At 49.4% G+C, this 23,872-nt stretch overlaps 1 protein-coding gene across 2 annotated transcripts; it reads left to right on the top strand.

Moving 5' to 3' along the window:
* The first annotated feature begins 716 nt into the window (after window positions 1-716).
* On the top strand, window positions 717-8,420 carry MYC (MYC proto-oncogene, bHLH transcription factor). Of its 2 annotated transcripts, XM_083518177.1 has the most exons (4): window positions 717-784; window positions 907-2,356; window positions 3,876-4,617; window positions 7,219-8,420. In XM_083518177.1, the coding sequence occupies exons 3-4, from the start codon at window positions 3,894-3,896 to the stop codon at window positions 7,776-7,778; spliced, it is 1,284 nt and encodes a 427-aa protein (XP_083374303.1). In that variant the 5' UTR covers window positions 717-784; window positions 907-2,356; window positions 3,876-3,893; the 3' UTR covers window positions 7,779-8,420. The 2 variants fall into 2 exon arrangements, with proteins under 2 accessions (XP_083374303.1, XP_083374304.1); XM_083518178.1 differs by lacking the exons at window positions 717-784; window positions 907-2,356 and adding an exon at window positions 3,012-3,653.
* The last annotated feature ends 15,452 nt before the right edge of the window (window positions 8,421-23,872 follow it).

Raw genomic sequence — 23,872 nt, 5'->3', positions numbered from 1 at the left:
AGCCTGGGCTGTTGGGTTATCTGAAAGCGTTCTTGAGTGAACGGAGATTTAAAAGAATGTTGCGAACCTGCAACCTGCGCCCCCATCCGCCAAAACGCATGTGGATCTTTTTTTGGAGCGAGCTGCGAGGTGCGCTGCTTATTTCCCCTGATGAAATAGTGGAGCAATAATCCCCCGAGCTAATTTTTAATCCGAATTCTTTGGGCATCCGAACAACTTTTGAGAGTCTAGATACAAACGGGCCGCGCTCCCCTCCTTCTACCGACTCTTACATACACAGGTAAGCGTTGCTGAACTCAGTAACCTTCACCTCCCTCTCCTCGCATCGCCCCAAGTCAGCGCCCGGGAGCGACGCCAGATTCCCGAGTCTCGTGACATCTTCTGTCTTCACTGCCTCCCGGCCCTGCAAACTCGTGCTTTTTAAATACACGCTGAGATCCTCAGTCCTCCTTAAACTAGCGGGCTGCGGTTGTGCGCTGCAAATCCGGCGTTTTTACTCGGGAGTAAAAAAAAAACCCACCGCACTTGCTTCGCAAACATGCAAAGGAGGTTTAGGATCCTTTCCAAATCTCTCCAGGGAAGCCAACCGACTTAAGTGCAAAACGGCCTGCAGGAAAGCGTTCTTCCAAGCACACGCCCCGCCAGAATTTGCAGCAAATTGGGGCGAGGGGCGGCGTTTGCACTGCGAAGGCGTCGCTTCCGAAACGGATCTGCGGAGTCTTTTGGCTTGCACTCCCTAGTCGGAAGTGAGCCCCATTAAAACTCGACGGGGCTTTACTCCCAGGTAAAGAAGTGTGCAATGGAAAGCATTGCATGTTCGTCAAATTATCCACACAAGTGGCAAACCGCCAGCAGTGAGCTCTCTAGACGGATTATATCCCCCAAATAGCTTTTTTTTTTTTGCAGTGCGGAAGAAACCGGGGCGGATCCTGAACAAAACGCTCCCACACACTCCAAGAAGACAGTTTGTGTGCAGGTGTGTGTGTGTGTGTGTGTGTGTGTGTAAGTAAACATCAGCCAACGGCCGCCGACTAGACGGCACCGCGAGGCCCCGATCCCTTGCACTCCTTACTCGCAAGTAAGCCCCACTGATTCCAAAGGGGTAGCAAGCTTGCGCACCGGCCTTGCAGACGCCGGCTAAGGCGCACGGAAAAGCAAGCCAGCGCTTCTTCTCCGGGGAAGTGCAGGGGTGCGCGCGCGCAATATACACATATACACAACCCAGCAGCTCTGCAGGGCGCGCGGCTCGCTCGCCACTACACCTCCCGACTTTTACTATGTTTACTTCCGCCGGCCCCGTGCGGCGGGCGCGCGTAACGTAAAGAAAGAGGCGGCCGGGCTGAATTAAACCGGCCCAGCGTCAGCTGCTGCCGTTACCGCCCCTCCTCCCCGCGCCTTTAACGCAGTGCAGAGTGCGAACGAGCGAGCTCTCCAAGCGCAGGCTGCGGGCGCGCCTCTTGCAAAAGAAACCCCCCCTTCCTTCTCTCCCCATTGCTTTTTGCCAGCCCGAGACCCCTTCCCCAGTCGACCCCCCACTTCTGGCCGCCGGCTTCCGAGCCTTTCCCCGCCGCCACCCCCGGGTGGAGCGAGGGAGCGAGCGGAGAAGGCGGTACCCCCCTCCCCTCTCCAAGACGCGCGTTTCCTCCTCCTCCTCCTCGTCTCCTCCCAGCTCCTTGTTGCAGCTCGTATGCAAAGCTCCGCTCCACAGTTGGCGGGAAAAAGGAGGCGGAGCGCTTAGCCCTGCAAACCTATAAAAGGCCTGGCGCGCTGGAGTCATCACTACTTTGCTTTCGCAGAGCCGAGGGGAGGGTTCGGCTCGGCTTGGGAAAGGCGCCGCCGCCGCCGCCGCTGCTGCCGCTACTACTACAATCTTACTACTGTTGCCGCCGCCGCCGCCGCCTTTGCGGGGAAGAAATAAATAAATAAATACCCCACCGAGGGCGCGCGCCTGTCCGCCGTCACCCCGCTGCGCGCGCCTCGGCGCGCCCCCCTTACCTATTCCTTCTCTTACATCCCAAGGCGCTGCTCCTTTTTTTTTCATAATTAAAGGCTTATTTTTTTGGACTCTTGAAATCCGACGCGCACTACCAAGAACTCTTCGAACCCGGCTTGCTGCATCGCTTCCTGGGATTTACAACCGAGATCTTTGGACGGACTGCTTTTCCTTTTTTTTTTTCCTTTTTTTTTTTTTGAGGGATTTACAAGGAAAGGGGGGGCCGAGCAGATTGTCGTCCCCCACTTGGCTTTTTTTCTTTTTAGACCTGCGTTCGTTGGCTCCCCTTTTCTCATAGATATATCCGCAACGTCCCAAATAATCGACCCGCTGTCTTTTTTAGCCGGGACCTGGGAGGAACCGGTAAGTCCGGCCTTTTTAGTTTTTATTATTATTCTGCCGGGATCTCTCTGGCTTGCTCTTTCTTGGAGCGTGTGTGGATTTTTTATTTATTTATTTATTTATTTTGAGAGGCGGGATATCTGAATTTCGCTTAGGCGAAAGTGATCGGTTGTCTCCAGCGTGTCCGAGAGTAGCAGCCCGGCACGCATTTTATTTATTCCTCTTTCAAAGGAGGCGGGCTCCCAGCGAGCCTTGAGAAGGGGGATTTTGATGAAGAGCTAATTTTGCATTGTTAGGACTGTAGTGGACCTAGATTTCTTGGGGGAAGTGTCTAGATATACCGCTTCCTCTCCTATTGAAGCTTTGCATTGAAATTGCATTTGCAAGCGGCTGGTAATTTGCTCTTGCGGTTCGCGCGTGGAGAGGTTGGGGTGGGGACCCAGTTTCAGGAAAATTGGGGGGGGTCTCTCTTAACCCCCCGCCCGCCTGCCCCGAGGTGGAGAGGAGGGGAGGTTCATGTGTTGCGCGGTCCTAAGAGGACTCTTGCAGAAAGGTTGCTTCGAACCCGTTTTTGGAGGAAGGAAAAGGGAGACCTTAAGAGGAAACATTCCTCTTGGCGGACGCAGGATCCTTCGCCAGGGCGCCGCCTGGGTTAATACCCCCGGATATACTCCAGTGGGGCAGGCGGGGGGAGGTACGACGGTACCTCGGGGCGCTTGTACTCCGAAGGGGCGGGGAGCCAGAGCGCCGCAGGCTCGTGGGGGCGGCAGGAGATGGGAGTGAATCCCAAGTGGATTTTTTTTTTAAGGTGGCGCCGGTTCGAATCCCGGGGACTCTCGGATTGAGCCGGAGTACTCATTCACAGAGCAAATTTATGCGTGTCTCGTCGGGGGTGGGGGGTGGGTGCCTGACGGGGCCTCGCTTGGCGTGGGTGACACTAGATACCGGATCCTTTCCCCCCCCCCTCTGTGTCCGAGGTATAGGCTCGCAATGCATTGTGCGTTCCGGACGGCGCTCTCCGCGCATTGCGATTTTCGGTGCGCGCCGACGGTGGGGGCTGGCTGGTGGGCGTTTTGCTTCGGAAAGGAGGCGGGAGCCGGGCTCTAGCGAGCCCGTTCCTCCTCACGTCGAAGGCGGTTTAGCCGACTGGTAGCAGGGAACTCAGTGAAGCCGCCTTATCAGCGTCGGAAGCGGAGGACGCGTTGCATTGAACTGAGCGGGGAAACCTGGCGAGGGTGTCGCCGTGCGCCCCGGCTCTCCCAGCCGGGATGACCCTCGTTAACTTTGGGGGGCGCTGCCTTCATGACTTGTCTCTTAGGTAACTCGTACTCCCCGCCCCCCATTTCCAAGCGTTCTAATGCGCCTCGACGGTTGTGCATGCAGACGCGGGGCAGTTAGTCCGGGTTACTTTACCCCGCTATTTTGTGTGCCTGTGTAGTAGAGTTTTGCGGAGTCCTTTGGAGAGGGGCATGCATGGGATCGGGGCCCCCGCAGCAGCCCACAGCTAACCGGTTCCCCGTCTTCTCCCCGCCCCTTTTAGGCACTGTCCCCAGCCACCATGCCTCTGACGGTGCCCAGCTTCAGCCGGGCATACGATTACGACTATGACTCGGTGCAGCCGTACTTCTACTTCGAAGACGAGGAGGAGAACTTCTACCTGACGGGGCACCACCGCGGCTGCGAGCTGCAGCCGCCCGCGCCGTCGGAGGACATCTGGAAGAAGTTCGAGCTGCTTCCCACGCCGCCTCTGTCGCCCAGCCGCCGCTCGAGCTGCTTCCCGTCCAGCGCCGACCAGCTGGAGATGGTGACGGAGCTGCTGGGCAGCGACGTGGTCAACCAGAGCTTCATCTGCGACCCGGGCGACGACGCCTTCGTCAAGTCCATCATCATCCAGGACTGTATGTGGAGCGGGGGCTCCACCGCCGCCAAGCTCCAGCAGGTCGTCTCCGAGAAGCTCGCCTCCTACCAGGCCGCCCGGAGGGACGGCGCGGCCGCGGCGCGCAGCGGCAGCCTCCCGCAGCCTTCCCCGACGGCGCCCGCCGCCGCCTCCTCCTCCTCCTCGGCTTCCTCGTCCGCTGCCTCTTCCGCCGCCGCGTCTCCCAGCAGCGCCTACCTGCAAGACCTGGGCGCCACGGCTGCCGAGTGCATCGACCCGTCCGTCGTCTTTCCGTACCCGCTGAGCGAGAAGCCCCCCAAAGTCGAGGCGGCCTCCCCGGAGCCTAGCCCGGCTCCGTTGCTGGTTCAGGACACGCCGCCCACCACAAGCAGCAGCAGCGACTCTGGTGAGTAGCAGCGATACTGCCCCCTCTGGGCATCCTTTCTTTTTTCGGGGGGGGGGGTTAGTGCATTGACTGCAGTGACCCTAAATACGCAGGTGGGGGGTCCAGAGTTGGAGAGGAGGGCTAAGCAATTTGGGGGTGTCAGGGGGGAGAGCAAGACTGCACTTAGACACTTGGTAAGGATTAGAAAGGCATGAAATATTGGGTGTTTGCCAATTTTCAAGCGGTTAGGGGAATTGGAAAGGGGGGTGAAGCCACTTTCCTTTCATGGAGACTTGAAGGTTGCAGCCAGTGCTGGCCCTCCTCGGAGTAGACCCATTGAGATGAATGGAGGTGGCTGACTTGGTTCCATTGATTTCATGGGGACTGCTTTGAGGAGGGACCTAGTTGCATTCCACCCTCAGGCTGTTCCCACCCCCCTGCCTGCTTACCTGGGAGTAAGCCACACTGATCAAAGGTGTGCACTGCAAATCTCCCTGCAAAAGAATTTGATACACTGTCCAGGCCCAAAGTTACCTGTAGGGTTGGTTATCTTCTCCTACAGTCCAATTCTTCAGCCAACTCGGGGCATATGAAGTGGTCACCTGCCTTTTAGCAGGAAAAAAAAGGTGCAGTGCAGTCCTCATTCCAGCCATTCGCCATCCCTGGCCCCTCCTATTGGAGGGTTGCGTGTTTGTGAATGAATGTTCCCATTGTGCGGATGGGAACACTGATCCTGAGCGGTGGAATTTATGCTTAAGCCCTAAGACTTGGAAGGATTTGAAACCTAGAGATACGACTGTTAAGTCATAACTGCATCCTATCTAGGCTTAATAAACTGTGGAGGAGAGCGGAACAAACTCTTGCTCTGTGAAGTTAGGTTTGGCTGTGAACTTCAGTAGTGACATACATTTTAAAAGGAAAACTCTGTTCAGAGAATAAAAGACCTTGACTCTCTCCTTTACCTGCTTTGCAAATGTTTTGGTATCGGGGACTTTGGGGGGGGGGCTGGGGAGAACAGCTAACACATTATTTTTTTCTGGGTTTGTTCACACTGGAACTTCTGTTTAACCTTTGAGATAACTTAAATCCTAATGGAATGCATTGTATTTCTTTTACGCCACGCACTGGCTGATAGGAATATCTTCGTCTTTCCTTCTCCCCCCCCTTCCAATTTTAAAAAATAATAATTTCAAGTTCCTCCCCCTTCTAGCATATGTGTGTGTTCTCATCTCGTTTTCTCCTTCCTTTAAAAAAAAATGCCACGTTAGCAACACACATGGCTGGGCTTCCCAGGAATTGAATTTCCTGGAGAAAGTCGACCAGGGAGGAATGGGGGAAAGGAGGTGGCCTGTGCTGCTTAGATTTCATAATGGGGTCAGGGCAGGTCGTTGAAGCGGGAATTTTAAACCCACGGTCTACCCTGTAATCAAATATATCTCCTACTTGTATTTCCCACGTGGTGGTGGAGAGGAAACTGAGAGAGTTAGGAAGCGCAGTTCAACAGGTGCAGAGAAATTTCTGGGGTGGAATAGGAGAAAGTTTTCAAGGTGCTCTGAAGAATCCCAGCCTGCGTGTTGTGTAAGCTTTGAAGGGTGCGGCTGCATCACCTTCAGTGCTGTCACTCTCCTGCCTTTGAACGCTTGCATCAACCTGTCCCAATTCTCACAGTTCATCTTTTCCCAACGCAAGCAGTCCTGACCTCCTGTAGGTACCAGGCTTGACACGTCATGTGTGAACAGGGGCCGTTGGGGGCATGGCCAGCAGCCGTTTTGGGGTGCTTTGCCAGGAATTCCTGCCTGCCCTAATGGGGATCCTCCTGTTCTTAAGATCTGTTCGTGGCGGCAAGCTAAGGGGGTTTCCTTCCATGGGCAAAATGCTGAACCAAACGCTCGACCTTCTGTCTTTGGTGAACTGCTGTTCCAGAGTTGTGCAATCCTGCAATTTCAACATAGGGAGATCTGAAAGCCAGGAGACAGTTAACAGTCCTCTGAGGAGTGCAATGCCATCTAAACAACCATCTTTCTTTCGTTGCATAACAAAATTACAGTTCCCGGCAAGAAGGGGAGAATGCAGACTTGCTCCTGAAAGCAGAGCAATATCCTCCCCCCCCCCACTTGGTTTAAAGCAGGGTTTTCCCAGCTGGTTTTGGACTACAAATCCCATCATCCCTAGCTAGCAGGACCAGTGGTTATGGATGATGGGAATTGTAGTCCAAAAACAGCTGGGAGACTCCTGGTTTAAGACGAACTCCCATCAGTCCAAGCCAATATGGCCAATGGCCAGGGATGATGGGAGTTGTAGTTCAGCAACTCTCCAACCTGTGAGTCAGGAATATTGAGCTGGGCGGAGCAAGGTTGTTACCACTGTTCTGGGGATAAGCCATGCAATATTGAGTAGATACTTCTGTTGCCTAAATCAGGGTTTCCCAAACTTGGACTCCCAGCTGTTTTTGGACTACAATTCCCATCATCCCTAGCTAGCAGGACCAGTGGTCATGGATGATGGGAATTGTAGTCCAAAAACAGCTGGAAACACTGGTTTAACTTGTATAACTGTAAATAGGCTGTTGTTGTTTTAAAAAAAACTTACCTTGTTATTTCTTGTGTTTCTCTTTTCCCCCAGAAGAGGAAGAGGAGCAAGAAGAGGAAGAGGAGGAAGAAATTGATGTGGTTACAGTAGAGAAAAGGCAGCCCGCGTCGAGGAAATCGGAGTCCGGTACGCACAGGAAGCCCCACCACAGTCCCCTGGTCCTCAAGCGGTGTCACGTCCCCATCCACCAGCACAACTACGCTGCCCCTCCGTCCACCCGCGTCGAATACCCGTCCGCCAAGCGGCTAAAGTTGGACAGTGGCCGAGTCCTCAAACAGATCAGCAACAACCGCAAATGCTCGAGTCCGCGCACCTCGGACTCCGAAGAGAACGACAAGAGGAGGACGCACAACGTCTTGGAGCGCCAGCGGCGGAACGAGCTCAAGCTGAGCTTCTTTGCCTTGCGAGACCAGATCCCCGAAGTAGCCAACAACGAAAAGGCCCCAAAAGTCGTCATCCTCAAGAAGGCCACGGAGTACGTCTTGTCCATCCAGTCGGACGAGCACAGACTGTTAGCCGAAAAGGAACAGCTGCGGAGGAGGCAGGAGCAGTTGAAAAGCAAACTCCAGCAGCTCAGGAACTCTTGTGTTTGAAAACAAAAACGGAAAAAAGGGGAGACATCGTGTAGATTGGGATGGACATTGATGGGGGGGGAGTATAAGAACTTTTGTGCTTTTTTAAAAAACAAAAACTATGTACTGATGGACTCAACAATGTGTGAAAAGCGGAATTGTTGCAATTGCATGCTCGACAACTACACAACCTTGGCCTTCCCTTGGTGCGGGGCTGGCCTGAACCTCAAAACTGCCTCTGAACTGATAAAACTTTGGGCAGGAATCCTCTTCATGCTTCTGGGGGATGAACATTTCCCCTTAACCTTTTTCTTTTTGTATTTAAAGCGTCCCATCCCCCTCCTTCCTTTCTTAAGGTGATTTACAGGTGACGCACAGTTCGTCACCGCATCTGTAAATATATTTACGCAGCCTAATGACCTGTACATATCTTTATTAAAAAAAAAAATCTTTATAGAAAAATTTAAAAGAAAAACCTGCAATGCTTAGTCGGTTGTGGCAACTGAATTTATAATTGTCTTGAACCTTTTCGTGCCATAACATTTCACAGAAACTTTTGGTCGTTTTTATTTAAGTATCTTTTTGTCATTTTTTTTTAAAAAAGAAAGAAAATGATTTTATTTTGTGTTTCTAGATAAATAAAATATTTGCCCTAAATTGTAAGCATCTGTGGCTTGCACGTTTTCCTTGGCCATTGGATTTCTAAAGGTATAATTCCCAGGAAGTGCTGCAACGAGTGGGTTTTTTTAAGCCAGGGTTTCCCAAACTTGGGGCTCCAGCTGTTTTTGGACTACAGTTCCCAACATCCCTGGCTGGCTAAGGATGATGGGAGTTGTAGTCCAAAAACAGCTCGGGATCCAGGTTTGAGAAACTCTGGTTTAAGCAATGGAAGTATCCGCCTAATTTAACCCTGGATAGCTCAGTTGGTTACAGTGTGGACCTGAATAATGCTAAGGTTGCGGGTTCGATTCCTGAATTGCAGGGGCTGAACTAGGTGATTCTCAGGGTCCTTTTCAACTCTACATTTCTATGATTCCATGTGGCTGAAAGCAGTGCCCTAGTACTGCGTGGCGGAACAGTGGTAATAGCTTCCTTAAAACATGGCTCCAACCAACTCACTATTCTCGGCTCACAAGTTGGAGAGCCTTGTGGGTCCCCTTCTCCAGATCTTTCTGAACTACAACTCCCGTCATCCCTGACCAACGGCCATATTGGCTTGGGCTGGTGGGAGTTGGGATCCTCTGTCTAGATTTCCCATCCCTGAGTTACACTGGCTGTGTCTCTCTGTAGCATCAGGAAATAAGCCCTTTCCAGTTTTACGTAAACCAGGCGTGTCCAAAGTCCTTTTGTGGGGCCTAATCTGGCCCTCTGGTCAGTAAAATCCCCAAAAAAGGTCAACAACTTTGGTCGGCCCTCATGGCCCTTCACTTCATCAAACGTGGCCCTCTTTGAAAAAAGTTTGGGCACCACTGATGTAAACAGTGGTTTCTGCAAGACCAGGCAGTGTGCGTTCCTGTATTTACACATCATTTGCATGCCATTTCCAGCACGCTTCCAATTAAAAAAGATCTATAGCAGGAAGTTATTATCCCGTCTGCTGTTATGCAAACCAGAACCTCACATACAATGTGTGTTCTTTATCCCTAGTGGACTGGTGTATTTTGGGGGGGGGGAGGGCACCAACTGCCAAATGTTCACAGAGAAGAGGGGTTGGCTGCTAAACCACACCGTGACACAGACACACCCAGCTTAGAAAAATGGCACCTATAGAGGGGAACTTGCAATACATGATTTTTACCTGACGAGATTATGAAAGTGCTACATGACCGTTGCATTTCTGGCTGAGCCGAGGATGCTGGGAGTTTTAAGCTGGCGCAGGAAATTCCTCACTCAGCCACAGATCCTAATCATCCATGCATCTTGCTATATGGTGGTTCCCATAAAAAGCTATAATATACTCTTAATAATAAAAAACGGACTTTAAAACAAAGGAGGAGGATTCAGGGCCTGGCTGAACTGCAAACTCCCAACAGAAAGCGACTGCCAGTTCCTCCTGTGTGTTCTTTTGATTCCAGGAATAATAATAATATTTATATGCCGCCCCTCTGACTGGGTTACCCCCCAGCCACCCTGGGTGGCTTCCAACAAGTTAAAAGGTGACAGGAGAAACCATTAAACTCTGGCAGAGAAAATGCACTGCATGATGAAGCCTGGGACCCAGGTTCAAATTCTGTACATGGATGTAGAATGTGTGTCTCTCTTGCTGAACTCCCAGCCCATGTTGCCAACAGGGATGATGGGAGTTGTAGTCTAGCAACTTCTTTAGGAGTAAGCAGTTAGCACTGGGCATGTGCATACTCAGAAGGGAGTCCCACGAAATGCAGTAGATGTTACAGCAAGCGTGCTTAGGATGGGGCTGAAACTCTCCCAGTAAGTTTCCCTTCTTCATTTCAGCCTGCAGAGAGGGATCTCTCTTGGTATAATACCGTTTCTACCTGTCTGAAGGAAGGGACACTAGGGATCCCAAATAAATGAACAGTTTGGGAGGACTAACCTGTTCAACTGGTTCAGGTAGCCTGAGTCACCCCAGTAAATCAATTTAATTCCCATGTACTTCAAATGAGAGCATGCTGTTGGCTCTTTTTAGGCGATTGAACTGCATCTGTGTATGCTGTGGGGTAAAAAATATACGAACTGTTTCCATGGCAAAATAAAAAATTCCTTCCGGTAGCACCTTAAAGACCAAGTAAGTTAGTTCTTGGTATGAGCTTTCGTGTGCATGCACACTTCTTCAGATACACAGATACACTGTGTATCTGAAGAAGTGTGCATGCACACGAAAGCTCATACCAAGAACTAACTTACTTGGTCTTTAAGGTGCTACTGGAAGGAATTTTTTTATTTTGACTATGGCAGACCAACACGGCTACCTATCTGTAACTGTTTCCATGGCAGTCATTCTACAGAGTTTTGCACGCTTGTTTATTTCTTCAGATGTTGCTCTGCTCTGCTGCTCCAGAGAAGCGGACACGGAGCAATGGATCCAAACTACAAGAAAGAAGATTCCACCTAAACATTAGGAAGAACTTCCTGATAGTAAGAGCTGTTTGACAGTGGAATTTGCTGCCAAGGAGTGTGGTGGAGTCTCCTTCTTTGGAGGTCTTTAAGCAGAGGCTTGACAACCATATGTCAGGAGTGCTCTGATGGTGTTTCCTGCTTGGCAGGGGGTTGGACTCGATGGCCCTTGTGGTCTCTTCCAACTCTATGATTCTATGATTCTAAACTGCTTAGTCGCAAAGCTCTCCCTAAGTGTAAATAAAATGGTAGATAAGACAGCTAAAAGTCTTATCTAAATGAGATTTATTATTAAACTATATTCACTGTTAAAAGTGAATATGGGTTGATAATATGTCTAGGCTCACTGAAATTTTTAAAATAAATAAATCACCATACATCTAAAGCAATATAGATAAAAGGGGGGCTGCCTGTTGTCAAGTGGCAGGGAGTTCCAAAGCACAACTGCTGCAACATTAAGAGATCGGCACCTTGCAAATATTTGGACATTCCTCACAACAGCCCTGTGAGGTAGGTTAAGCTAAGAGATGGTGGCTGACTCCAGGGTTGACTGAGCTTCATGGCTGAGTGGGGTTTCGAACCCTAACCCAGGCTTCCTCAACCTTGGCCTTCCAGATGTTTTGAGACTACAGTTCCCAGCATCCCTGACCACTGGTCCTGCTAGCTAGGGCTCATGGGAGTTGTAGTCCAAAAACATCTGGAGGTCCGAGGTTGAGGAAGCCTGCTCTAACCATTACGCCACACTGCCTCTCATATAGAGAAGGCTCCTACCTGCAGCAATGGAAGCAGAATGTATTCATCTGGTTAATAGCCATTATTTGCTGCTTTATTCTAATCTCCCACCTGAATCAGATCCCCAGCTTTGCTAATATAAAGAGAGGCACCTTTTCCCCCCCTTTCCATTTGTTCTCTGCTTCAAGGGGGAACTGTGTGTTCTGATAAATGCGCACAGAAAAGGTGGGAACAACCTTAGAGGTGTGGAGATGGTTTATTTATATATACTGCTTTTCGGCCCAAAGGCCTTCAAAGCAGTGAAGAGCGTATTAAAACATAAACAGGCCAGGGGAAGTTGGATAAAATGTCGTGAAACCAACCGAATCAATTGAATGGACAGAAGAACGCTGTTGCCAACTTGGAAATGTCTAAAAACTTGGAGAGCAGTTGCCGGTAAGTGTAGGCAATATTGAGCTGGATGGAGCAAATATCTGACCCAGAAAATCCAGAAACCAGAACTGACAATGCAAAAAGAAAAGGGGCCCATTTGCACTATACATTTAAAGCAGTATCATACCACATCACACACTCAGGGCTTCCCCCAAATAATCCTAGGAACTACAGTTTTTGAGGGTGGCACTGTGGGTTAAACCACAGAGCCTAGGGCTTGCCGATCAGAAGGTCAGCGGTTCAAATCCCCGTGATGGGGTGAGCTCAGTCCCAGCTCCTGCCAACCTAGCAGTTCGAAAGCACGTCAAAGTGCAAGTAGATAAATAGGTACCACTCCGGCGGGAAGATAAACAGCATTTCCATGCGCTGCTCTGGTTCGCCAGAAGCGGCTTACTCATGCTGGCCACATGATCCGGAAGCTGTACGCCGGCTCCCTCGGCCAATAAAGCGAGATGAGCATCGCAACCCCGGTCAGTCACGACTGGATCTAATGGCCAGTGGTCCCTTTACCTTTACCTTAAGAATGGTTAGCAGACATCCCCCCCCACACACACTAGTTACAATTCTCAAAGGGGTTTAAGTGTCAATTCCTCTCCCTGGGGAACTCTGGGAAATGGGGGTCCCCTAACAACTCCCAGCACCCTTAAGAAACTACCCACGATTGTTTTGGGGATGCCATAACTGTTTAAAGTGGCATGACGCTGCTTTAAATGTTTAGCACAAATGGGATTCAATCTGTTTCATGCGTTAAGATCAGGGGTCAGCAAACTTTTTAAGGCAGGGGGCCAGTCCACTGTCCCTCGGACCTTGTGGGGGGGGCAGATTACCGGTATATTTTGAAGGAAAAAACTATGAATGACTTCCTATGCCCCACAAATAACCCAGAGATGCATTTTAAATAAAAGCACACATTCTATTCATGTAAAAACATGCTGATTGCCGGACTGTCCACGGGCCGGATTTAGAAGGCGATTGGGTCGGATCCGGCTCCCGGGCCTTAGTCTGCCTACCCATGCCCTAAACGGCATTGGCCCAGTATACCTGAAGGAGTGTCTCCACCCCCATCATTCTGCCTGGACACTGAGGTCTAGCTCCAGGGGCCTTCTGGAGGTTCCCTCCCTGCGAGAAGTGACGTCACAGGGAACCAGGCAGAGGGCCTTCTCGGTGGTGGCGCCTGCCCTGTGGAACGCCCTCTCATCAGATGTCAAACAAATAAACAACTGACTTTTAGAAGACATCTGAAGGCAGCCCTGTTTATGGAAGTTTTTAATGTTTTATGTTTTATCATGTTTTTAATTCTGTTCGGAGCCGCCCAGAGTGGCTGGGGAAACCCAGCCAGATGAGTGGGGTATAAATAAATTATTATTATTATTATTATTATTATTATTAACACTAATAATATGCGGTAAGATCTCACTGCACATTGGATTAGGACACTGGGAGATCTTATTTCAAATCTACAACCAGCCAGCCATAAAGCTTGGTAAGTAACCCTGGGCCTGTTATAATCTCTCAGTCTTGCCTACCTCTCAGGGTTGTTGTGAGGATTAAATGGACACTGAGTAGGGCTATGGCAAAGGACGGACAGAATGGAAGAGGGTGAGGCAGAGCTGCTATGCTAGCTTCCCAGAAGGTGGGCTTCTGTTGCTCATTGCAGCGAGGAGACGGGAACTTGTGAGATGGTCAGCACAGTGCAAATGCACTGGCAGAGATAATCCTATGTTCCTGCTGGTGCAATCACACCGCGCCAACCGTCCCGTTGCCCCTTCACAGTTAGCAACTGCTGCCAACTCCCAAACACCCATCATATGTGCACCCTTGTGGCAGTCCTGGCCAAGAGACTTCCATCCCCAGGAACTGAATCGTGCAGAAATTTGCAGTTCTTGCAACTGAATGCTAGAAGGGCAGGCTTCAGCTGCTGCAGTTAACCACTGCATTGGCCAGGAAAGAAAGAAAAACAATGCACACAAAGACAAAGGGAGCTGACTTCTAAATGTACAGACAATAAGTGGGACTCAGGGGGTGCCTTCGGCTTGGGGAAAGTGCAGGAAGGTATTGTATACATGCCACGCACAGACATTAGATCTGGTATTCCTTAATTTCCAGATGGGGATGCTGATGTGATGTCACTCCCTGACAATGGGAGGAATTTAGGCTCCAGGCTAAATGTCCTTCCTTTTTTTCTAGAATTTCAAAGATAACCGGAAAACAATTCACAAGGCAGAATGGAGAAGTTGGTGTTGGGAAAGGGAGGAAAGATAAGCAAGGATTCCAGGAGAGGGAAGGGATGTTGAAAAAAGGTAGTCAAAGTAAATCTAGGGCCCGATGCAATTATAAATATATGCCTTCACACACACACACGGGGGGTGGTGGTGAGCACTTTAAATTTCTCCTGCTCTGGAGGGTAGGACTTGAACCCATGGCTTCAAGTTACAAAGAAGGAGCTCAGAGACCAGACGACTCCCAAGGAGAGGGGAGAGGAGAGGAGGCTGAGGGAACACTCCACAAGGGTGGGTGTTCAAAAAGGAGTGAGGGGTAGCCGGGTGACATAACTGGGCTCTTGAGCCCCACAGGGGTACCGCAGAAAGAATGCAAAATAATAATAATAATAATACTAATAAGTATAATAATAAGAATAATAATAAGTATAATAATATTTATACCCTGCCCATCTGGCTGGGTTTCCTCAACCACCCTGGGCAGCTCCCAACAGAATAATAATAATAATTTTTTAAAAAGCGATCAAACATCAAACATTAAAAACTTCCCGAAACAGGGCTGCTTTCAGATGTCTTCTAAAAGTTAGTTGTTGGTTTCCTTGATCTGGTGGGAGGGTGTTCCACAGGGCAGGGGCCACTACAGTGGTACCTCGGGTTACATACGCTTCAGGTTACAGACTCCACTAACCCAGAAATAGTACCTCGGGTTAAGAACTTTGCTTCAGGATGAGAACAGAAATTGTGCTCCAGCAGCGCGGCGGCAGCAGGAGGCCCCATTAGCTAAAGTGGTGCTTCAGGTTAAGAACAGTTTCAGGTTAACAACGGACCTCTGGAACGAATTAAGTACTTAACCCGAGGTACCACTGTACTGAGAAGGCCCTCTGCCTGTAACCTCACTTCTCGCAGGGAGGGAACCGCCAGAATGCCCTCGGAGCTGGACCTCTCTGGCTCACAGAGAGAGCTCTTGGCCCAGGTGTGGGGATGAACGGTGGGGGTGGAGACGCTCCTCCAGGTATGTAGTTGGTCAAGGGAGCCGTGGACCCAAAAAGGTTGAAAACCTCTGCCCTAGGCAAAGGGACTGGTTTGGCAAGCTTTCTGCGCTCACAGGTAGAGGATCCCAAGACACCCCCGCCCCGAAACACATAAAAATTTGTAAAGGAAGTAAGGTGGGAAAGCAAGTAAGAAATTATGGGGAAGGGGCACCATAGATTAGTGGCAGCACATGGGCTTTGAATATAGAATATTATTAATTTAATAATAATATATAATAGCCAGCACAGAGTTTGATGTGTGTTATGATAAATTTAATAGCATCTGCTGCTACAGAGAGGGCTAATCAGGGAGGGCGGGTTTGGTGCTGCTCATCGGAGCCTCAGGAAGAGAACTTTCCCATCATGGAGAGAGATCACATAAGGGGTGGCAGGCCATTTTGTGCCCTAGGCAAGGCTAAGTACTTGTTTGTTGTTGTTTAGTCGTGTCTGACTCTTCGTGACCCCATGGACCAGAGCACGCCAGGCACTCCTGTCTTCCACTGCCTCCGCATTTCGGTCAAACTCATGCTGGTAGCTTCGAGAAGACTGTCCAACCATCTCGTCCTCTGTCGTCCCCTTCTCCTTGTGCCCTCCATCTTTCCCAACATCAGGGTCTTTTCCAGGGAGTCTTCTCTTCTCCTGAGGTGGCCAAAGTATTGGAGCCTCAGCTTCAGGATCTGTCCTTCCAGTGAGCACTCAGGGCTGATTTCCTTCAGAATGGAGAGGTTTGATCTCCTTGCAGCCCATGGGACTCTCAAGAGTCTCTTCCAGCACCATAATTCAAAAGCATCAATTCTTCGGCAATCAACCTTCTTGATGGTCCAGCTCTCACTTCCATACATCACTACTGGGAAAACCATAGCTTTAACTATATGGACCTTTGTCCGTAGGGGCTAATTGCCTTACTAAGTACTTGCACCCCTCCAAAAAACAAACAAAATATTGCTAACTCCAATGTTCAAAAACAGATGTCCTGCAGAGAAAAAATGAAAGTAAAAAAGAGAAACATAGTCATAAATTTATAAGACGCAACAAAAGCTCATCTGCATAAAATGGCATAAAACTCAAGGTCTTATGTTAGCGCTGGCCTTGCACATAAGAATACTTGATGCCAGTACAGTGGTACCTTGGGTCTCAAACTTAATCCATTCCAGGAGTCCGTTCGATTCCCGGAACCGTTGGAAAACCAAGGCGCAGTTTCCAATTGGCTTCAGGAGCTTCCTGCACTCAATCGGAAGCCGCTTCGGACATTCAGCTTCCGAAAAACGTTCACAAACCGGAACACTTACTTCCGGTGTTCGGGAGCCGATTCGTTCGGGAGCGAAGCTGTTCGCGAACCAAGGTACCACTGTACCTAAATAAAAGTGGGCTTTCAGTAGGGAGACCACACTCACCAGCTGTCAGCCAAGATTTGGCTCCGTATTCAGTTTGGCCCCATCTGACCTAAACATTTCAGCGCTTTAAACAGTCTTGAGTTCTCCCAAATAATCCCAGGAACTGTTTTTTTCTTTTTTAAAAAAGTATTTTATTTTAAAGATTTCTGCATACAATTTTACTTGCATTCATCCACAACAATTTCATCATTTATGTAGGGGTTCTTCCAACCCCCCAACTTCCTTCCACCCCTTCCCTGGTTTCTATCCTTTATCTCTCATCTTTTCTGTGACTTTATACTTTTATCTAATCTTTTAAATCTCCTTTTTCAATTGTTGTTGTCGTTTAGTCGTGTCTGACTCTTCGTGACCCCATGGACCAGAGCACGCCAGGCACTCCTGTCTTCCACTGCCTCCCGCAGTTTGGTCAGACTCATGTTTGTAGCTTCGAGAACACTTTTTCAATACACTTTGCCAATTATGTTACAAATGCTAATCTAAGCCTGCTAGCGTTTTTAAATATTTGCATTGCTCTTTTGTATATTCTATAAAATTAACCCATTTGTTTTTTTAAAAAAATTATCTTCTTGGAGTCTAATCTTCCCAGTCAATTTCGCCATTTCTGCATAGCCCATCAATTTCGGTATCTATTCTTCTTTTGATGAGGTTCTCTCTTCCTTCCAACCCTGGGCATATATCATTCTAGCCGCTGTCGTTGCATACATATACAGGACCTGAACTGTCATTTCTTAGAGGTGCTGAGAATTGCAGAGTTCATTGGAGAAAGGGATTGATTGCATACCCTCCAACATTTCTCCAATGAAAATAGGGACGTCCTATTCAACAACGCGAGTGGCGCTGTGGGTTAAACCACAGAGCCTAGGACTGTTGGCTATTTGCAGTATGGTAGCGCTGCAGAGAGCTTGCTGGGGAGACCATGCATTAAAAAGGGACTCAAAAAGTACTTAAACAAGGTTTTAATTACAAAAACAAAAACTCCATTTACACTAAATACATCAACAAACCAGACCCAACCACCCACCCATCCCCCAGGGTAATGGGAGAGCTAGGTGCTGCTCCTTATATACTACACCCAATTGCTGACACAGCTTAATCAATACAACTCAGCAGCACCTGCTATGTTTCACAGCTGTAAAGCTGGGTCTCGTTATTTTGCTCTGGCCCCTTAAAGACATACACATCAGGTGGAACAATGATGAACCTTTACATTTAAAGAAACCATTCAACAAGGACCTGCCGATCAGAAGGTCGGCGGTTTGAATCCCCACGACAGGGTGAGCTCCCGTTGCTCTGTCCCTGCTCCTGCCAACCTAGCAGTTCCAAAGCACGTCAAAGTGCAAGTAGATAAATAGGTACCGCTCCGGCGGGAAGGTAAACAGCATTTCCGTGCACTGCTCTGGTTCACCAGAAGCGGCTTAGTCATGCTGGCCACATGACCCGGAAGCTGTACACCGGTTCCCTCTGCCAATAAAGCGAGATGAGCATCACAACCGCAGAGTCGGCCATGACTGGACCTAACGGTCAGGGGTCCCTTTACCTTTTATTCAACAACAACAATTTTATTACTTATACCTCGCTCATCTGATGGATTGCCCCAGCCACTCTGGGTGGCTTCCAGAATATATAGAAACATAATAAAATATTAAACATTAAAAAAAAACCACACCTCCCAATACAGGGCTGCCTTCAGATGTCTTCTTAAGGTTGCATAGTTACTTACAGGGGCGCCGACTTATAAAAAAGATTGGGGGAGCCCGCGAAAGCTCATGAATAATAAATAAGCTCATGAATATGCAGATAAAGTGGCGCCGCCTCCTCGTGAGCGAATAGGGGAGAGCGTGCTGCGCCTATTAATCAGCTCCAAAGGAAATTGGGTGGAGCTTTTGCTCGGGAGGGAGGGCAGGAGGCGTGCAGCCTGACCCTGTGCATTTTGGGCTGAGGGAGGGGCGGCGGTGGCGCTCTGCTGGAGGGGCGCCCGAGATTATTGGGGGGGCGGAGCCCCCCAAACGAATTTTTGAGGGGGCTTGGGCCCCCTCAGGCCCCATGGAATCGGCGCCTATGGTTACTTATCTCCTTGGCTTGCAGGTCGCAGAACTCCATATCCTCCAATGAAAATAGGGACATCCTACCATACCCTCCAACATTTTTCTGATGAAATAGAGGTGTCCTAAGGAATAGCTTCTGGCTGTAAATCCAGGACTGTCCCTGGAAAACAGGGACACTTGTAAGGCTCAGTATTGCTAAACCACTTTGAGAATGTACCTCTGTAAACAGAATGAGGGCTTCCAAGCAACTCTTGCCACCCTTAACGATCTAGCCAAAATTCAAGGGTGCTCCCAACTTCAGCAACTGGTATTCAGGAGCACTGCTGCTCCAACAGTGGAGGTAGAACATAGTCATTGTGGCTACTAGCTATTGTGGCTACTAGCCATTGTGGCTACTACCTATTGTGGTTACTAGCCATTGTGGCTACTAGCCATAGATCACAATCTCCATAAATTTGCCTAATCCTCTTTCAAAGCCACCCAGCTTGGGTGGCCCCTGCCTCTTATGGAAGTGACTAGTTTGTGTGATATGTGAAGAAATTCTTTTGTCTATCCCAAATCTTCCAACCTAAGAAGGTGGGTTTTGGGCAGGGGTTGGCAAGGTTTACCTCACCTGGGCCAGCTCACTCGAGCGGAGATCCCTCTGTGGGCTGGATCACGCCTGTGCCCACGATTTCCAGCGTCTGCACAGACACGATTTTTGGCATCTGCATCTGCGCAGACGCAATTTCCGGCACCGTGGAAGCGAGTCCCCGCGTTGCGCTGCACTGGTTTAGCGCAGGGACTCGCCCAGTGGGCAGCTCGGTTCGGGGGTGGCTCATGGGCCGGTTAAACCAGTGTTCCCCAACCTTGGGTCTCCAGCTGTTTTTAGACTACAACTCCCATCATCCCTTGCTAACAAGACCAGTGGTCAGGGATGATGGGAATTGTAGTCCGAAAACAGCTGGAGACCCAAGGTTGGGGAACACTGGGTTAAACGACCCCCATGGGCTGCTTGTGGCCCATGGGCCTTAGGTTGCCGACGCCTGGTCTTGGGGGATCGATAAAACACAGCCCAGTGATTTCACCCCACTTCCCCAGATGGGTTGGCAATCCTAAAACGACATTATTTGTATTTGTGTCGCTCAACTCTCCCCCAGGATCACATGGAATTTTCTTTGCAAGTGATGTGCCATATTGATTACCCTGTAGGATGAAGAGGTGGGGCAGGGAAAATATATTTAGATGCAGAGAATTAAGAGATTAAAAAAAACCCTAGTCTTCGGACGGTTGAAAACTAGCCGTGTCTGGATCTTTTATTAAGGAGTCTCAAGGGATGAAAGTAAACCTGCTCAGCTAATTAGCCCTTTTAACTTCCTTCGTATTCGCATGAGTATGGAAGACAGGAATAGCACAGGAAGGGGGGGAACATTACGGGAATGTACTCTGCACAGCTTTAGACAAGTCACATGTACCCTAAACTGTAGAATAATGTCAGGTGTCTAGTAAGGAAAGGGCAGTGTTGGGTAGTGGTTACAGTGTTGGACGAAAACCTGGTGCACCCAAGGCTCTAGCACAGCCTTTCTCAACCTGTGGGTCCCCAGATGTTGTTGAACTACAACTCCCATCACTCCTAGCTAGCAAGGCCAGAGCTCAGGGATGATGGGAGTTGTAGTCCAACAACATCTGGGGACCTACAGGTTGAGAACCGCTGCTCTAGCACATGGGTAGGCAAACTAAGGCCCGGGGGCAGGATCCTGCCCAATCGCCTTCCAAATCTGGCCCACGGATGGTCTGGGAATCAGCGTGTTTTTACATGAGTAGAATGTGTCCTTTTTATTTAAAATGCATCTCTGAGTCATTTGTGGGGCACAGAAATTCGTTCATGTTTTTTTCCAAAATATAGTCTGCCCCCCAAGTTCTGAGGGACAGTGGACTGGCCCCCTGCTGAAAAAGTTTGCTGACCCCTGCTCTAGCATCTACTCAGCCATAAGTCTTGTAAGGGGCTTGGGCCAGTCCTGTCTCTCAGCCTAATCTACCTCACAGGGTTGTTGTGAAGAACCAGGTACGCCACCTGGGAGGGATATAAACAGGGCTTTTTTCAGCCGGAACTCAGCGGAACTTAGTTCTGACACCTCTCAGGTGGATACTATTGTCATTTTAAGAGGAAAAGGGAGGTGTCCATGGTGAGTCAGTTATCAATCCATCCGTCAGAGCCTCGATCAATCCACCAGAAGGTCCCCTGACTGAGTCTCCCACATCTCTAGGCAGGGCTCGGAATGCCTCCTGTCTTTAAACCTGGAGATCTGCTCTCAATCAGTGCAGACAATATTGAACTAGATGGGAGCATAGGTTTGACTGCTGCTTCCTAAGTTCCTGCAGAGGCTACGCCGGTGTAATACAGTGGTACCTCAGGTTACAGACGCTTCAGGTTACAGACTCCACTAACCCAGAAATAGTACCTCGGGTTAAGAACTTTGCTTCAGGATGAGAACAGAAATCGCGCAGCGGCAGCGGGAGGCCCCATTAGCTAAAGTGGTACCTCAGGTTAAGAACAGTTTCAGGTTAAGAACGGACCTCCAGAACATAGCTGTCAACTTTCAGATTTGAAAATAAGGGATCAGCAGCCTCACCTGTCCTGGAGACAGTCTAGGGGATATCTAACAATCCAGGATAGCAGCGGGAAGCAGCGGGAAACGGGGCTGAAATAAGGGAATTTCCCGCCAAAAAAGGGAAGGTTGACAGCTATGCTCCAGAACGAATTAAGTTCTTAATCCGAGGTACCACTGTATACAGATGCACGATGGGGAAGAGGGCTCGCATCGCATTTGCATGTCGTTCTTATTAGTTCGCATGGCGCACGGGCCTCCTCAGCCTCGCGCACCAGGGAAAGAAAGAAATAAATGACAAAACCTGGCTGGGCCCGGGAGGCATGTATGCTTTGATCATGCAAAATTAAATGGAGGCAAACCGCCGGGTCTTTGGCTTTCCTTTTAATTTCCTTCTGGAAGCCTCTTTCATTTGAGGCGAATTACACACGGCGCTAATGCATGCAGGCGTCTAATCACAGAACGAGGCACCCACAGCCTGTCATTAAGGCCCAGCTGACACTTCCTTTCGCAATTCTGCGGTGTGGCGGGGGGACACGCTTCGCAGTGGCACTGGGGGGGCGGGGGGGGGAGGAGTGGCAGGGGGAGAGTCAGGAGGGAAGCGAGCAAACAAACAAATTCCACCATGGTTTATTCTGGGGAAATGTTTGCTCAGTGCCGTTTTTTGTTTTGTTTTTTCGATGTTAGCAGGATGTGTTGTCCTTGCAAACCGCAATTAAAGAGGATGAGTCAGAAGTTGGGTTCATAGAAAGCGCGTTTATTGTTCCCAGTAGATTTAAGAAGGCTTGGAAGCATGGGTAGGCAAACTAAGGCCCGGGGGGCTGGATCCGGCCCAATTGCCTTCTAAATCCGGCCCGTGGATGGTCCGGGAATCAGCATGTTTTTACATGTGTAGAATGTGTCCTTTTATTTAAAATGCATGTCTGGATTATTTGTGGGGCCTGACTGGTGTTTTTACATGTGTAGAATGTGTGCTTTTATTTAAAATGCATCTCTGAGTCATTTGTGGGGCATAGGAATTCGTTCATTTTTTTTTCTTCCAAAATATAGTGTGGCCCCCCACAAGGTCTGAGGGATGGTGGAGCGGCCCCCTGCTGAAAAAGTTTGCTGACCCCTGCTTAAAAGGAAAGGCAGAATAGAAGAGCTGCTCTTTGGTGTTATTGTCCCAGGAACCTTTTCATGCCCCCCCCTTTCTCCACTATATTGGTTCATTTTCAGGCCACATTCCCTCCACTGCTAACCGTCAAGCAGTGGCGTAGCGTGGGTTGTCAGCACCTGGGGCAAGGCAAGTAATTTGCGCCCCCTAACCTGTGGATTTGCGCCCCCTAACCCTAACCCCCAGATGTTGCGCCCGGTGCGGCCAGCCCCCCCTGCACCCCCACGCTATGCCACTGCCGTCAAGGGTCTCCTGTCCTGCAGACCCTCCAAGTGTCCCTATTTTCCAGGGACAGTCCCGGATTTACAGAAGTCGTCCCGGTTTCTGATTTGATCCTGGAACATCCCGCTTTTCCTTAGGACGTCCCTATCAGTGGCATAGCGTGGGGGGTGCAGGGGGGGCCGGCCGCACCAGGCGCAACATCTGGGGGTTAGGGGGCGCAAATCCACGGGTTAGGGGGTGCAAATCCACGGGTTAGGGGGCGCAAATTACTTGCCTTGCCCCGGGTGCTGACAACCCACGCTACGCCACTGGTCCCTATTTCCATGGGAGAAATGTCAGAGGGTTGTGGAGTTATGGGACCCCCTGAGCCAAGGAGATAAGTTAAGTACACAACCTTTAGAAGGCATCTGAAGGAAGCCCTGCATAGGAAAGTTGTTCTTTTTAAATGTTTAATGTTTAATTAATTTTTTTATAGCCACCCAGAGTGGCTGGGGCAACTCAGTCAGATGGGCAGGGTATAAATAAGAAAATTATTACTATTGTTGAATAGGACGTCCCTGTTTTCATCAGAGTAATGGTCCTGTTGGAGCTGTGATGGCAGAAAAGGTGGCGTTGCAGCTTTTGCCACTCCCCAAAGAAAAGGTAACAGAGCAAATTCACGACATGTGTTTAAAGCCCTATCTATGATAGCACTCTAAGCAGTCATGGTTCCCTCCCACTCCCTGAATTCTGGGAGCTGTGGTTTAATAAAGGAAATGATAATTGCTGGGCTACTGAGCCAGGTATGTCCAAAGTCTGTTTTGGGTACCTCAAAAAGTCTGGGTGCCATTTTTTGCGCCTGGCTGACACTCAAGGATTACTGCAATGTATGTGCTTTGAAGCCTCCAAGTATATGTAAATTCTTCAGCAATCAGCCTTCTTTATGGTCTAGCTCTCACTTTCATACATCACTACTGGGGAACCATAGCTTTAACTATACGGACCTTTGTCGGCAAGGTGATGTCTCTACTTTTTAAGATGCTGTCTAGGTTTGTCATTGCTTTTCTCCCAAGAACCAGGCGTCTTTCAATTTCGTGATTGCTGTCAACATCTGCAGTGATCATGGAACCCAAGAAAGTAAAATTTCTCACTGCCTCCATTTCTTCCCCTTCTATTTGCCAGGAGGTGATGGGACCAGTGGCCATGATGTTAGGGTTTTTTTTATGTTGAGCTTCCGACTAT

The sequence above is a fragment of the Podarcis liolepis genome (assembly GCF_965112155.1).
Source record: "Podarcis liolepis genome assembly, chromosome: 8".
In the NCBI taxonomy this organism is placed as follows: domain Eukaryota; kingdom Metazoa; phylum Chordata; class Lepidosauria; order Squamata; family Lacertidae; genus Podarcis; species Podarcis liolepis.
Note: the sequence above shows the minus strand (reverse complement) of the source record. Positions and strands in the feature narration are given on the sequence as shown.